This window comes from Coffea arabica, chromosome 7c (genome assembly GCF_036785885.1).
Source record: "Coffea arabica cultivar ET-39 chromosome 7c, Coffea Arabica ET-39 HiFi, whole genome shotgun sequence".
NCBI classification, from domain to species: domain Eukaryota; kingdom Viridiplantae; phylum Streptophyta; class Magnoliopsida; order Gentianales; family Rubiaceae; genus Coffea; species Coffea arabica.
Window position 1 is genome coordinate 9,546,312 of NC_092322.1, and position 14,316 is coordinate 9,560,627.

Below are 14,316 nucleotides of genomic sequence, written 5' to 3' on the forward strand. Positions count from 1 at the left end.
ATGCATGCGACAACCTTTAATGGTGATTGATAAATTAAGCTTTTAATGGTGATTGATAAATTAAGCTAAGGAATGTCATCAGAGGGAGCTGGACTAACAACTTTAATTAGTGTTATAATTCAAGAGAAAAGATCCGAGGAATTGTATAAGAAGGCAATTAACTAAGCTCAGTGAAGAAATGCCAAACTGAGTACCCTAATGGACGTCTACCATGCACAAACCACTAACTCTTTTTTCTATAAAGCCATCAGCCTCAGCCTCAGACTCTAGCCAAATTGCTGATGATCAAGTCCACTTGAAAAGGCTCTTCAAAACCAAGTTTTTGCAAGTGTTGAACCCACTTATCACATTTATACTTAAACTAAATCATTCATACAACTGATCCGATCCATTTGGTCCCGTGAGCTTTGATCAGTGACTGTTTCTTCTATATATGTACTGGCTAGGGATTGTTAGGTTGCAAAACTTAGTTTAAACTACAGAGATGATGCAAAATTTGCTTGTTTACTTGCCAAATTTTCATACTGTGGGTACATTTGGTAAGAAAAAAAACGATACAATTTGAACACTAAGACGTAATAATTTTATCAAATACTAGTAGCTAGGTTTCAATAAATACCCCCATTATGAAATTTTGCTCTGAACCACTCTGATCTTTTGAAGAACTCTCCTCTTTATCTTGATGATGAAAGATTGTTACCGATTGAGCAATTCATCCAAGGACAGTGAGTTGTCAAGAGTTCGGTTTCTTTAGCTTTTATTTTCAATCGATTATATATGCCAATCTTTAATTACTTCTTTATTCATAAATTTTCATCAAACATACGTAACAAAAGTTTGTCTTTCCCCAGGACATCCTTCATCCACTAGATCGATGCATGTCGCTCATCTATATTACTTCTATATTATTATGTGCTTATCCCTGAAATTGACAGCAACGAGTAAATGCTCAAGTTGATTATCACTTTCGTTGAACACACATGTTGTCTGAGACTTATACTTTCAGCTTCCTATCTTTATCACATCTGGCAACCTAATGTGATTGCTTACATTAGCTCCCACTAGCTAGTTATTTGAAGACATAAACCATGGACCTAACAAAATTGAATATTCTGGTCTAGTCTTCAGCTGATCACGAAATCCAGAACCAGAGATATATGTAAATACTTGGTGAATTGAACCAGTGAAACAATTTGGTCCTGTACAATCATTTTCTTTCTTTGAAGGTGTTCCTTTCTTCATCCCCCTTCGATCAGGATTCTCATGCATAACGTGAAAAGACATTATTGTACGGTTGCCATGGACTCTCTTTGAACTACAAGCACTTTCCAAAATTTTGCCTTACTTTCTTGAAGTTTTTCCTGCCGCACGTAATCCTTTTCAACCTTTGGATCTCGTGACTAGAATCAAGTACACCATTGTGCCATGCCAAGTTGTAATGCTATAACTGTATGCTTATCCAATTAAATTTACTACACAAAAAATTACGTCCTAATTTAATTTGAAAACAAAGAATAGTAATATTCCGGAAGCTCCTCGTACATAATGGCGTTTTAGCGGTTTTTTTGTTACGTATTTTGCTGTTGCAATGTTTCTTCATGCCACTTCTCGTCAAAAGATATGCTTAGCGCATGATTACTAACATAATCAGTTCTAGCCAGCACCAATTTCAGTTGTAGACAAAACGAATGAACATTCCACAAACATGGCATGAAACCCTGTATTTTTATCCAATTCTTATCATTATTACTCAAACGTCTAATATTATTTTAAATAAACAAAAGAAATAAGTAGGATTATCAAGAATTTTATTCTTAATTAACTAACTCCATAATAATGTGATAGTGGTGTCTAAGTTAGTGGGTGGTTAATTCTGATTAGTGGGCAAATAAGGATAAAAGTTCCATTAGTAATTGACAACCTAGGATAACTACACTTGACAAGTAACCTAATCAATGACACATTCACTTAGCTTCTTTCCCCCTAGAAACTATAACAAATGTGAGAAAAAGATGAAGAAAACTACCACTAGTTTTTCTTGGTATGACTCCATGACATAGCATGATTATTCTAGTTAATACGATAGATCTGCAATTTAGCTCCCTAGACCTGTTCCGGCCATGGCTGGCCTTAGGCCACCAGACCCACACACCTATCTCTTTATTCCACTACAAATTGATCAAATTAACACCCGAATGCTTGAGGAAACATAAAACAGATAGCTTGCTCTAGATGGTGCTGTTCCTGATGAGCTAGGCTCTTCCAAGCAAACTTAACTCAGTGATTACCATCAATGGTGGCTGAAGAACATGCATGGAAAGGTGACCTGGAATATTAAATTGGAGTTTAACAATCTCAGAGTTGGCTATCAGGAATTGGATCGAAACAAGGGTCTTGGATTTTGAGGTATTTTATCTTATCTATGTTGTGGCCCACTTTCGTTTTGTTTCTCACATTTGATTCGGTACATAGGCTTTTAAATCTTCATGGTTGAATGCCATAAGAAAAAAATACGGGTGTTTCTGGCTTTGAGTTAGTCAACTATGACTTACCTACTTAATCGTATGTTGGCTGTAATCAAGGTGTGAATCTTTACATAGAAGTCACTTATATATTGATTGTTTACTAGGGAGCAGTAATATACCGTGGCATGTAAGCCATATTAGATAACTTTGAAGTTGGCTACAAATTGGATAACTGATCTTCAAAGGCCTCCGCGTGAATGGTCCAGCGGTAGCGCCTCTCACCGGTGACCCTTAAGGTCCCAAGTTCGAGTCTCCGCTCCGCTGGATTCCTCCGCGCACTTTTCGCGTTCGGGTCGGGTTGAGGCACCGGACCCGGGCCGCAGGGATTAGTCGGGCCCGTAAAGATTGATCCTGACACCCCTGTGTCGACAAAAAAAAAAAAAAAAAAAAAAAGAACTTCAAAGGCTAAATTATGTTTGGGTTTTCAAGTTGATTTGTGAATCGCGAAATGGACCTTTCATCTATGAGCAATATTTACTAAAGTTCGGACCAACATCACTTGGTCTAAAGCACTATTTTAATTGGACTTCAAAATGGTTCAATTCAACTAGTCGATGTGTATTAGTAATAAGATCTCAAACATTGGTGATTGACAAAATTTTGTTTTAAAAAAACCCCTTGTTGGCATTATTAAGCCGGTGAATTTAGAAATACATATGCAATGACTAAATTGTGATTGACCAAGTTAATATAGGGACAACTATTGTATAAATAAAGTCCAGAGTTTATGACAGAGTTCAATATCGATAAAAGAAGCACACGAGTTAAGAAACGATCCCTATAGGCCGGGCTAAGATAATCATGATAAAGCAATCAAAGTATTTTAAAATTTCAGTATGGCCTAAAAAGGTTTTACAATTGACTGTTTTTGTATGAACTAGTTCTATCGGTTAAATCAAGTCCAAAGTGTTTTAGAAGTAACCCAACAAAATACAATAATGTAGTGAAGTAGAGCAAGTCAATTTCATGAATTAGATTATTTTTTAAAAAAATCCAAATCTATTGTAATGACCCAAACTTAATTAGACTCCCTAAAGAATTTATTTTAAAAGTCCAACAATATTTTAAAGACTCAGTTTTGTTTCAATGAATTCAAAAACTCTTTTAAGTACCCAAGTGAATCGTGAACCCAAATGTAAATTTGAACAAATCATTTTGCATGAATGGACTTAACTCTAAGTCCAAGTCGAAACTCAAATTCAGTCTAAATTAATTAATATAGGGCCGTTTATACTAGAATATAAAGTTTCTTTGTGAATATATGAATTTAAGCAATTTTTTTTTTAAAAAAAAAAGAAGAAGAAAAGTTTTGAAATCGAGGAACCTTCTGAAAAAATTGTAACTTTCTAAGTTAGGAAATTTTCTAAGAAGGGGAATCATTCTATTTTTAGGAAACTATTCAAGTACATTTTATCGAAAGTCTAGACATGTTTTATAGGATTACTTGAGAAAAAAAATAAATCCTTTAAGAATAAGACACGTGAACTAATTATGGTATACATGTTATTGACAATAGATTCGAAGCAAGTTTAAGGTATGTTCGGATATCTTCAAGTTAGCAGTTCGAGATAGGTGGTACTCATCCCTTTGTATTTTCTAAAATGTTAAATATGAATTTTCTCAATTAAATGCTTTATTTTGATATATGTAAAATGGATTATGTATACCTATTTGAAATGTTTTGCTATGCAATATTTTATGAAATAAGTGGCATATTTTCATGAAATGAAAGAAATATGTATGTGACATGTGGAATGATTTTATGTTATAAAAAACTCTAAACGGTCATAAAATAGACAGTAGGGGCTATAGTTCTGGTATGTTATGTTATGTTAGTCATGAGAGTCAGTGTAAAGTCCGGCCGATTGACTTATGTTATGTAGTCAAGAGGTTTATGCAAAACCTCTTGATCGTCCTCCTAGAATGGTTAATCTCTAGATTGAGTACTCAGAGGTCGAATATCGCGTGTACTTATTTGTGAGCTATATTTATGAAATGAGATGACATGATTGATATATTTTATGACTTGCAAGTATGTTCAAATGTTCAATGAATACGATCGTGTCATATTATGTGTGTTTCTATACCACGTTCGGCGGAAGCCACCTCTAGAATTTGTTGGACTAAGTGCCAAGTTGGACGGAAACCACTTATATGCATGCCACTCATTTTCAATGAAATATGTTTATACAATATTTGAAATGGGATGACATGTTTTTAATTGATGTGTGCATGTGGCACGGTATGATCGAATTTGTAAATGTATATAATATGTATATAACTACATGATCCGACATGAGAGTAAGTACTATCTATTGGGCGTACGTCGCTCAACCACGTTTCTTTATTTTTTCTTGCAGATCAAGAAAATCAACTCGTGTATATTTAGAAGAAAAATGAGAGAGATGAATAGGTAGATGTTTACATTCCAGAAAATTGAAGTAAAGCATTTTATAGATGCAATTTAGTAAAATGTATGTGTTTCATTAGTATTTATAAGTTTTAAATTGTAGTAAAATTTCGTAAATTATAATTATGGTGCCTTATATTTATGAAAGTAAGGTCTCGTAGATACAGCGCGGCCCGTTGCAAATCCAGTCCAGGTACCCGGGTTTGCCACGTGACACATGGAGCATAAGTTTCGGATGCCCTCTAAGTGAGAACAGAGTCTCGAGTCCTTGGCTTTCCTGGCCCTTAGCTTCGCCAGTAATTGCTGAAGTGAGAGCTCCTGTCATTCTTTTTTTTTTTTTTTTTTTTTTTTTTGGGTCAAAACGACAGGATTGTATTGATCGAACAAAAGTCGATATAGGTGAGCACTTGCTCGATGCTTTACAATGTGCATTTAGTACAGTAGGAGAGCTTCTGTCATTCAGTTTTGTTCTTTTCTCTAGTTCTATCGGTGTCCTTGGGCCCTAAAGGGCCCTTTTTGCCTTTTCACTACGCACTGCGCTTTTAGATTAAACGCCTCCACAATTGTCATCTCCCCAATGAACGAGCTGGAGAACCCTTTTGCTGGGCTTGAGCTTATCCAGATAATTTAAAAGTTTTAACAACTGGCAGGGGGAAAAGATGCATTTTCCCACTTCCGTTTAGTTTAAGTAATGCAAATTAAAAAATATAGCATATACTAGTGGTCTCAGAGTTCCTGGGGTTCTTTTTTTTTTTTTCATTTTAATGAAAAAAAAAAGTTCCTGGTCCTTGAAGGAACTTGGTGGCCAGTAATTAAAACAGTGTGTAAAGTTATTTTAATTAATTAATTGTCACAAATTGAACTAATTTATATGCTAAGCGTGGTTAAGTAGAACGTAATCAAATTAAAGAAGCTGGGAAATGACAAAGCATTGAGTCATGCTCAATCACCATCCGGGACAAGCACTTCTTCATTGGTGGAATCAGACTCTACCGTCTGTCAGCAGAACGGCATTGCAAAATAGCCACACAACAATACTACGAGATTTTGTTCATCACTGGAACTAATCAGACGACCTGGTATCGATCCCTTATCGAAATTTTTAGGTAACCAAACAAATGAGCTCAACTATATACGTCGAGTCAAGTTCGAGTCGAGCTAAAACGTACATAGTAAATTAGTAGATTCCCTACAAGATAACATAAACAACGAAATCAGAAGAGGTTTTAGATGCGTAGATTCCCTTTCACCAGATAAGATCATGGCTTTGCTGCATAGGTTCAGCATAATGTACCATTTCAATTGCACGCAACTGAAGAACCTTATGTGAATGTTATGTTTAAACAATTGATGAATTTTATGCTTTTTGATAACATCCAAGGCCTAAGAAGAACTCTAGTACAACTAAATAATCAAATTGGAAACTAGATAGGTGATTAAGTTTAAGGAATTTTCTAACGAGTACCTGATTAGTACATTTAAATCACACTGAACTTACTATGTAAAAGTGTACATTCATATCTATTGTCTCTTTGCATTTCCATACTTTCTCGAATTAACTTCACTCTCACAAAAACTTAACATGTGAGGACTTCATTAACGAGGGTTCAATGGACACTGGTTAGCCAAATCCTAAGTGTAAAACAAGAAAATAAAACTTTTAGCAGCCTATGGTAATTGTATAAAAATATTTAAATCCAGTGAAAATTATTCCGCTCTGTCATAAATACATTTCTTAATCCTTTTATGTTTTCAATGACTTTTACACCTCACATTCACAAATTTTCAAATAGTACTATTCTGAAAACTTTTTTTTGCAAATAATATTTAATCCAAATAGACCAATTGTATTGTTCCTTTTAATAATTAGCATAATAACAACGTTTACGGGCATAACTTTTTTTTTTTTGTTTTTTAAACTCTAATCCTAAATAAGGGAAGGGAAAAAAGGGTCGAAATAGAGGGAAAAATTCGAGAGTCAAAACAAAAACATTACTTTTTCTTTCTTTATTACCCGAACGGTAGAATTTCATTAATAGCAATTGAAAATACAAGAATATTACAAACTAAATAAGGGCAGCTACTCTCATAACTGCCTCTGCAGACTCATCACGCTACATGAAGAATTTCAATAAGGGACTTTACAGCCACATGATTTCTGTAGCTGCTACATCCTTTACCAGCCCATGCGCAGTAAGCAGTTATATTGGGTTAAATCCGCACTACAACGGGAGTCTAGTTTGGGCTCTACTATGGATTTCTTGAACGGGTCAAGCATTGGGCTTGCCAAACCATGCTCAGAAAATTCTTTCAGTTGTACTTCTACAGACAGACTGTTGATAGTCGAAATGCTGTATACGACAGCGTTTCTAGCAGAAGTGGGACTTGCAGACGTTAAACTTTAAACCGCCGCCGCCCGATTTGATTTAACCGGAAAAAAATCGGAGAAAGATGGAAGAAAGAGTGAAATTTTTGGCTATGATCGGCGCCGGAGCTCTGTTGGGTTCTGCTGCTACCGTGGCTGTTCTCAAGCTTCTTCCTAGGTTCCTTACCATGCACAACTCTTCATACTTAACAACATTTTCACAGTTACCTAAAGCATTAATTTCTACTGTTCTCTGTGTGTTTTTTTTTGGGGTGCAGAAGAGTGAAAAACGAGTGCATAAGGAAAGCAGCCAAAACGAATGGCGGTATTTCTGTTCTAGCTCTCTTTATTATTGTGATCGTCATTAATATTATTGTTAAATTGTACTTTTTGAAGTTTTCTCATGGGTTACACACACACACACACACACACTCACTTCTACTTGAGTAACAGATACAATGTTGACATTTGTGTCAGGTACGAAACATTATAACTATCCTGCGGTTGTGGATCGGGGGGTTGGAAATCCAGACCTGCTAGCTGATGAAGTAGTTTCTGAGCACCTTACTAGGTACAGTTGGGCTTTTAACTCGCAAAAAATTTTTTTCCCTGAGCAGCTCACTACTAACTGAAGAATCTTATGTAGGACTTTTCTTATTACAACCACGTAACTCCTTTTTGTGGTTAGTCCGACATTGCATTCTAGCTGTTGTTATGTGTTTAAAACTTTTCGTTCCCCTTTTCAAACCCTTGCACTTTGAGTGCTTTTTTTTTCTTTTTTGTCTTCTGGATTATTGTTTCAACTACTGGGAAGTAGGAGGCACCTTTCAACTCTAGAGCTATTCAAATTTGTGATTTGAAATAATGATCTGATGCTAATGGCCTGTTCTTTTGTGTTCTCGTTAGGAACATTCAGTTCTTTGGCCTAGAGTCCCAAGAGAAAGTCACTCAATCATATGTGGTGGTAATTGGACTTGGTGGAGTTGGAAGTCATGCTGCCTCTATGCTTTTGAGGTCTGGGGTTGGGCGACTGCTTCTGGTGGACTTTGACCAGGTACCTTCTTGTTGAAATGCCATCCTTAGTTGTGTACAATGTTCGACTGTATGCTTCTTCACTAATTGGTGTTTAATTTTACTTATGGAGTGTTTTCTTTTACTCTGTATTTTCTCTGTTTAATCATCTCAATTCCATCTTGGCTGATCAACACTTTACCTGTTTAAATATAATTTACTTACCTGTTTAAATCGAAAACTTCCAGATTTCATATCCAAAACATTTATAAGATTTAATTTTCTTTCTTTGGTGATTGTTACAATAATGTTAAACTTGATCTAATTGCATATGAGTAACAATTAAAATCTAGTAAACTTGAAGATATTTACTAATACAGAGGATTTAAATTTATTGAATATATTGAATTGATTTACTTTAAAATGGACATCATAACAAATCCACTAATTGAGCAATGATAATCTAACCATAGGCAAAAGGTGCTACACCCAATTGTAGGAAGTTAAGCTAGCAGAGATCTTAAGGGAAATGACCATGCTTCCTCCACTTTAACACCGGATCCAGATATTAAAAGAATATTTTCAAAGAGAAATGGAAAGCAGTGAAGCTATGATTTCATATGACTATCAAGTTCTGAATCCCAAAGCCTTCTCGGGTGCTTTTCAGATGCCTTTTCGATCAGGTTGAGGGCTCAAGTTTGAAAAGATGGAAGTGTTTGAAAACTGGATATATGGTTTTGAGCCCTTTTGTTTTGTTTAGTTTCTATGCTAAGCTGTTTTTCAATTCTTCCCTTACTGGATTACCTACCTGTACAACTTTTGTTCCAGCTTGGGTCCTGGTTTCCAACATTCAAGAGAACTTTATCCTAAATGGTCAAGTTTTAAAATTGGCTATTTGAATGTTTTCGTCTAAATTTAGCTTGAAGGGACTTTTTTCGGATTTTTTTATATATTATCAAAGTACATTTTCTATATATATATATATATATATATATGTATGTATGTATAATGCTATTACTTTTAAAGCTATTTTGTGTAGGTATCAGTTTCGTCATTGAACCGGCATGCTGTAGCAACAAGAGAGGATGTTGGTACTCCAAAAGCTTTATGCCTTAAGAAGCATTTTCAGTCCATTTTCCCCGAGTGTCATGTAAATGCAAAGGTCCTGCTATATGATTCATCCTCTGAAGAAGAAATTCTTTCAGGCAACCCTGATTTTGTTTTGGATTGCATTGACAATATTGACACTAAGGTAACTTCTAGTGCTTTTTGTTTGCTAAACTTTTAAAACACTTCCCAACACAGTGTGGAAGTATGTTCTTACCTGCTTATGGGTCCCTGCTTGACTAGTTATTGTTTTGACTAACGTTTCTTTTGCCAGAAGTTCTGGCTTGAATGTAAATTTCTATCAACTTCTGGAAGAATTGTATGTTTAATACATTGATTCTCTTTGTTTTGTATAAGATCCTTAACCTGGGGAAGTTCTGGTACACCCTAAACTCATGTCTAAATGACATGATATATGTTGGTAAGGATTCTCAGTCAAATGAAATGATAGCATCATTCTACCCTGTATAATTTGACCAATAGATTATAAATTTTTCCCATCAAAAAGTTATGTAGAACTTGTGCATCAGTTTTCCATTCATTCGTGGACTAAAATGAACCTGACTTATCCTCTTTCACGGGCAGAATATCAACTTTGTCCTTCTCAATCAATGAAAAGTTTTCATCTGCCCCTGCCCTACTTCTGTTGCCAACATCTAAGACTGAATAATTGTAGTAATCATTAGTCTAGTCAAATTTGAGATTTTGATGTACAAAAGTTAACTTTTAGTTTCCATGTGATACAGGTTGCACTTCTTGCTGCCTGTGTACGTAGAGGTTTAAAAGTTCTTTCTGCCACGGGAGCTGGTGCAAGAGCTGATCCAACAAGAATCCGTGTGGCAGACTTAAGAGAGTCAACAAATGATCCGTTATCCCGATCGGTAATTGATTTGCCTTTTGGATTTGGTGTTGCACTTTAGGTCTATGTATAATATGTTGCATACAAGTATTTTGTTCATCTAAAACTGGACATCATTTTTTGACTAGGAAGAGTACTTTATGTACTTTGTATGGTTAAATTGTGTGGCTGAGAAATGCATACTTCTGGTAGAATTCAATTGGGAAATTTAGACTAGTAATACTGTTAGGCTTCTTCTCTACTGAATTTGGCACATGGTGAACCATTTTTATTTGGACCTTCTTTATTTGGTCTTCTTAGAAGCTTACACGTATTGACCATTGAAGATCTTGGAGTTATATGAATCATTCTATAAATGAGTATTAAGATTGAATCTTACTGTGTTTTGGAGTTTGCTTATCTACACTTCTGTTGAATATTTATCATGCATTTTGATCCATTGTTGTCGTAGGCATACAGTTGCAATATGGTAGTTGGCCATCTATAAATTTTGTTTCCAAGCGTGTTTCGATATACATGTTTTTTGGTGAGAATAGCTCTTAAGAAATACTGGTTTGCAGGTGAGACATCGACTGAGGAAGGACTATGGTATTGATGGTGGCATTCCTGTTGTCTTCTCTTTAGAGAAACCCAAGGCAAAGTTGCTTCCTTTTAAAGGACCTAGTGGCGAAGAAGAAAATCCTTCAGATTACCAAGTAAGAATACTTGCTACTGATGTAAAGAGAGAGAGGGACTGGTGACGACAGAGGTAGATGAGGAAGTAATATTGTAGTATTGAGTCTGTTGGAAATTAGAATTGCAATTGGTAGGCTGAGCTTATTCGTGGATAATGGTCCCTATAGAATTCACTTTAGAAGTTTTTACAAATTTGTGCATGTAACCTAAGTTTTTTTTTTTAAACCCTCTCACCCCTCTCCACACCCTTTCCACCCTCAACCTTATGCTTATTCTCACAAGATGTGCAGATTTTTATTCGACAATTTAACTTCGGCGTTGGGATGGTAGGTTGTTCCAGGTTTCAGGGTTCGCATCATTCCTGTTCTGGGAACCATACCTGCAATATTTGGACAAATTATGGCTTCCTATGTTGTAACACAACTGGCCGGCCTGCAAGTTCAAATGGAGCCAGTAGTGAATCTTGATACAGATCGTTACTGTATTCTCCATCAGCGTCTTATTGAGCATGAAGAGTTACTCTATGGCACAGCCATGCAAGTACAGGTACATGGTTCTGGATCTTTTTCCTTGGATTTTCTTTAACAAGCATTAAAAGAACTTGCAAATTTCCTTTTTCTCTGGTGGGTTTTTGAGAGGGGATATTTTTTTTATTTAAGCCAATGCTCAATAATAACTTTTTGTCATCAAAATTTTACAATTAGATGCTTCTACTCTGATTAATAATATAGGAAACGATGGTGTACTTGGGAATTAAAACTCTGAAGCCATTATCCTCCTACCCATCCAGATATGAGAAAATGATTTTCTTTATTGAGATGCTTTAATTTTAATTTCTTCTGCTACATGCTTCTTTTGGGTTTCGTTTGCTTTGTAGTTTCATTTATTTCTGATAGTTGGAATACTGAACCCTTGTGAAAAAGAGAGGGGGGGGGGGTCCATATCATTCCTGGTAAATTATATGTTGAAATATTTAACATCATACAATTTTTTGTCACTCTAAAGGTAGATGTTGAAGAAGTTATGTATATTGTGAAAGAGTTATGGCATGGACGAAGTGCAAGAGATCAGTCCTTAAACAATGTAGGGCGTGGAATGTGGCGTTCTGTGAATGAATTAATGCTTGTAAGGTAGGGGTGCAAAAGAGATTGATTAAAACTACTTGCCGGCAACTTTTTGACTTATTTCACTTTCTTTATTGTTGTTTTTTTCTTCTTGTGTTTTTCATCTTAATTTGTCTGTTGGGTATGCTAAACTAGTACTGAAATTCTAGGTGGAAACCTATTGTTTTAAAATTGTATTATTTAGTTCAAGTAAATTTTTGGATAACAAAGAATTTTCATTCAGATGAAGTGTGATATGATGAGAGTTGAGAGGAGGTTGGATGGCAACATACTGCAAATTCCATAATAGCGAATGGGACATAGGTTGCCTTAACTTTAAGAGGGAGTATAGCTGGGGAGAAGTATGTTTTCCCATTCTACCCAAAGATCCAATGAAGTCTCTTGCTAGTTTTCATTGACCACTAAACTATTTGATGTTGATATAGTGTTCATATCATGTTAATATGCTTGTTTACTTTTCTTTCCTGTGGCACTTTAAACAGCCACTTTTTTGCCTGATTATAGCAATATTTCATTGTTTTCTTTCCCCTACCACTTTAGACAACATAAAGCCAGGCTAAAAGTTATACACATTTTTTTTTCCTTTTTTCCCTGTGAAACAATTATGTTGGATCAGAAGGCCTTAAATCATAATTTAATACATAAGCTGAAGATGTTTATCTTTTCAGTTGTAAAGAGATGATGTTGAGTCTTTGTTCCCCTTAGATAGATTGTTGCATTGGCTAACTAGAACATAATTTCTCCTTTCTAACTCCTTGAGTCAGATTCTCAAACTGCCATTCTGTACTTTTATTTACTTGGTCTAATACTGGATTTTCTGGTGTAGTATATGAATAGAGAAAATATCTCAAAATTCAGCTTTTAGGCTTGTTTGTTGTTCTAAAGAATTTGTGGTATTTTCAATATTTCTCACTATGCTTCAAACCTGGATAATAGTGCACTGTCAGATTTTGGAATTTGCTTTTGTTAAGTTTGTTTTCTAAATGCTGATGGTACGAAACATAATTTCTTACAGTTAGTTATGCCAAAATCCATTCTTCTGGCATTTGATTTTTTACTTTGATTAGTTTTTCCTTTTAACTGCTACTTTTCAGTTCTTTCAACTAGAACTTAAAGTAACTAATAATTCTTAAGTTGCCTGAGCACATACTTTAATGTTTTTTATTAAGTTAAAGTCTATGATTTTGCTGTATTTGCACTACCTTCTACTGATGCTGTTTGCTTTTATTGCACGGTATTTTTTCAGATGGGATCAGACTAAGCCAGCATCGGTTTCAAACTTAGTTCTACTTAAATTTTCAGAGGTATGTCCTTGAAGGAAATAATAACTCAATACTGTGCTGAGGTTAGAGCTTGTGGCAGTTAATGTATTATTCCGTCTTGGTGTTGCCTTCATCTTTGATTGACGACTATTCACATTTCTCCCTTAGGAATTTCACTAGTGACAAGTTCAATACTTCAATCATCAGCGTTTCAGTAAATTGTCAGGGGGAAATCTGGAATGGATAAATTACATTGAAGATGTAGGAATTTTCGTTATAGACCTAATCATTAAGCCCTGGCAGCATAACCTGTTTCTGTTCTTGGCTTTTCTGGGAAGGTAGTGATAGAATTATGCATGTTGAACTGGATTGACAATTTCTTCCCAGGCTGATGAACATGAATCGCGATCACTCGAAGATATACAGAAAGAAGAGCCAGAATTTTTTGCAAGGGTGACATCCGTCCTGAAGCAAGCCGAATCAGATTTTGGTTTGTAGAACGCCATTTACTGGCACAAGCTCCAGTTTCCCCTTCTTGTGGCAGTGCTTTTGAAAACATACCAGGCTTCCAGCTTCTGTGGGAGTATTTGTAGTTCAACTGCACGCACATTGAGGAGATATTGGCAATCTGCTGGTGCTATGGCAGTCGGCAAACGCATGATTAATGATTGCAAAGAGGGCATTCAAGTGACTCGGAGGTATAGAAGATATCAGAATAGCTTTGCTTCTTTATCCGCGCATGTACTATGTAGTAGAGTTCTTCAGAGGAGTCAGTCGGTCGAGATATTTTGCGGCATCTACTTGCAAAGTTGAAATAGTAGTTCAATTCTTGGATATTGATTATTCTGTACGAGGAGAAATCATTGATACGTTGTTTTACTGCAGATTGAGCTATGTAATTGAATTGAAAAATGAAATCTTGTAGTAATTTTTATCGACATTCATTCATGAAGGTGGTGTATCTTTTTTGCCTTGTTG

At 35.5% G+C, this 14,316-nt stretch overlaps 1 protein-coding gene across 3 annotated transcripts; it reads left to right on the forward strand.

Annotated features, from left to right (window-relative positions):
• The first annotated feature begins 7,198 nt into the window (after window positions 1-7,198).
• On the forward strand, window positions 7,199-14,286 carry LOC113701019 (tRNA threonylcarbamoyladenosine dehydratase-like). 3 transcript variants are annotated; one of them, XM_072057670.1, is made up of 11 exons: window positions 7,209-7,478; window positions 7,579-7,625; window positions 7,778-7,871; window positions 8,207-8,354; window positions 9,351-9,563; window positions 10,165-10,299; window positions 10,838-10,972; window positions 11,283-11,498; window positions 11,958-12,082; window positions 13,323-13,380; window positions 13,507-14,286. In XM_072057670.1, exons 1-11 carry the CDS (start codon window positions 7,387-7,389, stop codon window positions 13,516-13,518), a joined length of 1,275 nt encoding a protein of 424 aa, XP_071913771.1. In that variant the 5' UTR covers window positions 7,209-7,386; the 3' UTR covers window positions 13,519-14,286. The 3 variants fall into 3 exon arrangements, 2 of the variants coding, with proteins under 2 accessions (XP_071913771.1, XP_071913770.1); XM_072057669.1 differs by having other exon boundaries at window positions 7,227-7,478; window positions 13,726-14,286; XR_011817775.1 differs by lacking the exon at window positions 13,507-14,286 and having other exon boundaries at window positions 7,199-7,478; window positions 11,962-12,082.
• Window positions 14,287-14,316: the final 30 nt, after the last annotated feature.